This window comes from Eimeria tenella, genomic scaffold (assembly GCF_000499545.2).
Source record: "Eimeria tenella Houghton genomic scaffold, Eth_scaff2431, whole genome shotgun sequence".
Lineage (NCBI taxonomy): Eukaryota > Apicomplexa > Conoidasida > Eucoccidiorida > Eimeriidae > Eimeria > Eimeria tenella.
In genome coordinates, this window is record NW_013546114.1 from 2,166 (window position 1) to 3,511 (window position 1,346).

Here is a 1,346-nt window from a genome sequence, read left to right on the forward strand (position 1 = left end):
CCTCGAGATCGTCGCGCAGACATCCTCCAGCACTTCCACCCTGCATGCGCCACGCAGCCCCGACCCAGATTAGGGTTTAGGGTTTAGGGTTTAGGGTTTAGGACAGCAAGTGTTGGCAGCAGCAATTGAATTGTGTTGGAGTGTCTCCAAATTCGAAATAAAGCTGCTGCAGCTGCTGCTGCTGCTGCTGCTGCATCCCCAGACTTACGTAGCAGCAAACGGCGAGTGCAGCCACACTGCGGGGGCCTCTGCCTTCTCAAGCGCGTTGACGTTCTCCAGCACTTTGCACACAGTCTCTTCGTGCGCCTGCAGCAGCAGCAGCAGCAGCAGCAGCAGCAGCGGCACGGGCAGCTCCCTTGAGCAGCAGCAACGGGCACAAAGGCAGCAGCGCCAGCAGCAGCAGCGCCTTCAGCCCCCCCAAAGCAGCTCTCCCTTGGTTTTCGCTGCCCCCGCCAGCCCGGCGCAACAGCAGCAACAGCAGCAGCAGCAGCAGCAGCAGCAGCAGCAGCAAGGACGCACTGCCGTCTGGACGGCCTGGAGAAAGGCCTGCAGCGTGACGTTGGCCCTGATGAGCAGCAGCTTTCGTCTCAGTGCAAAATCGGAGTTGAAGGAGACACAAAGTTTGCGGAGACAAGCAGCTCTTGCTGCTGCTTCTGCTGCTGACCCGGAGGGCCAGCACGGCAGCAGCAAACCCTCCCGCTGCAGGCACGGCTGCAGCACGCGCAAGCACCGGCAGCAGCAGCAGCACTGGCTGCAGCAGCAGCAACAGCAGCAGCAGCAGCACTAGCTGCAGCAGCAGCACTGGCAGTAGCAGCAGCAGCAGCGGGACTAGCTGCAGCAGCAGCAGCTGCTGCTGCTGAGAGCGCGCTCGAGAGTCCCGAGCCTCCTGGCAGGGCCCCTTGGTTTGCTGCTGCTGGTCTCCTGCTGCTGCTCTTTTGCATCTCTGTGTCTCTTTGCTGTTTTTCTCGCCAGCAGCCCGCCCGCCCTCCTGTGCAGCAGCAGCAGCAGCCTGCTGCAGCAGCCTGCTGCAGCTGCCTGCTGCAGACCCTGCTGCAGACCCTGCTGGAGAACCTGCTGCAGCACCCTGCTGCAGCACCCTGCTGCAGCACCCTGCTGCAGCACCCTGCTGCAGCACCTAGCTGCAGCAGCAACAGCTGCAGGGCTCCCTGGGGGAAGCAGCCACTTACTTTGCGCGCCAGTGCAGCAGCAGCAACTTGGAGGGCCTGGGCCATTTGCTGCGGGGAGGAGTTGCTGGGGGGCGGCACAGCAAGAGAAGCACAAATGGAGTTTAGGGTTTGCTGCAGCTGCTGCTGCAGCTGCTGCTGCTGCTGCTGCGGAGACCGCGC

At 62.8% G+C, this 1,346-nt stretch overlaps 1 protein-coding gene across 1 annotated transcript in view; it reads left to right on the forward strand.

Annotated features, from left to right (window-relative positions):
* The window catches only part of ETH_00043915 (uncharacterized protein), a gene marked incomplete at both ends in the record, with an annotated part of 1,142 nt that extends 355 nt beyond the window's left edge, over positions 1-787 (forward strand). The window contains one exon of the mRNA XM_013380892.1: positions 203-787. Within this exon, the coding sequence (XP_013236346.1) occupies positions 203-787 (585 nt within the window). The remainder of the gene's footprint in view (positions 1-202) is intronic.
* Between the last annotated feature and the right edge of the window lie 559 nt (positions 788-1,346).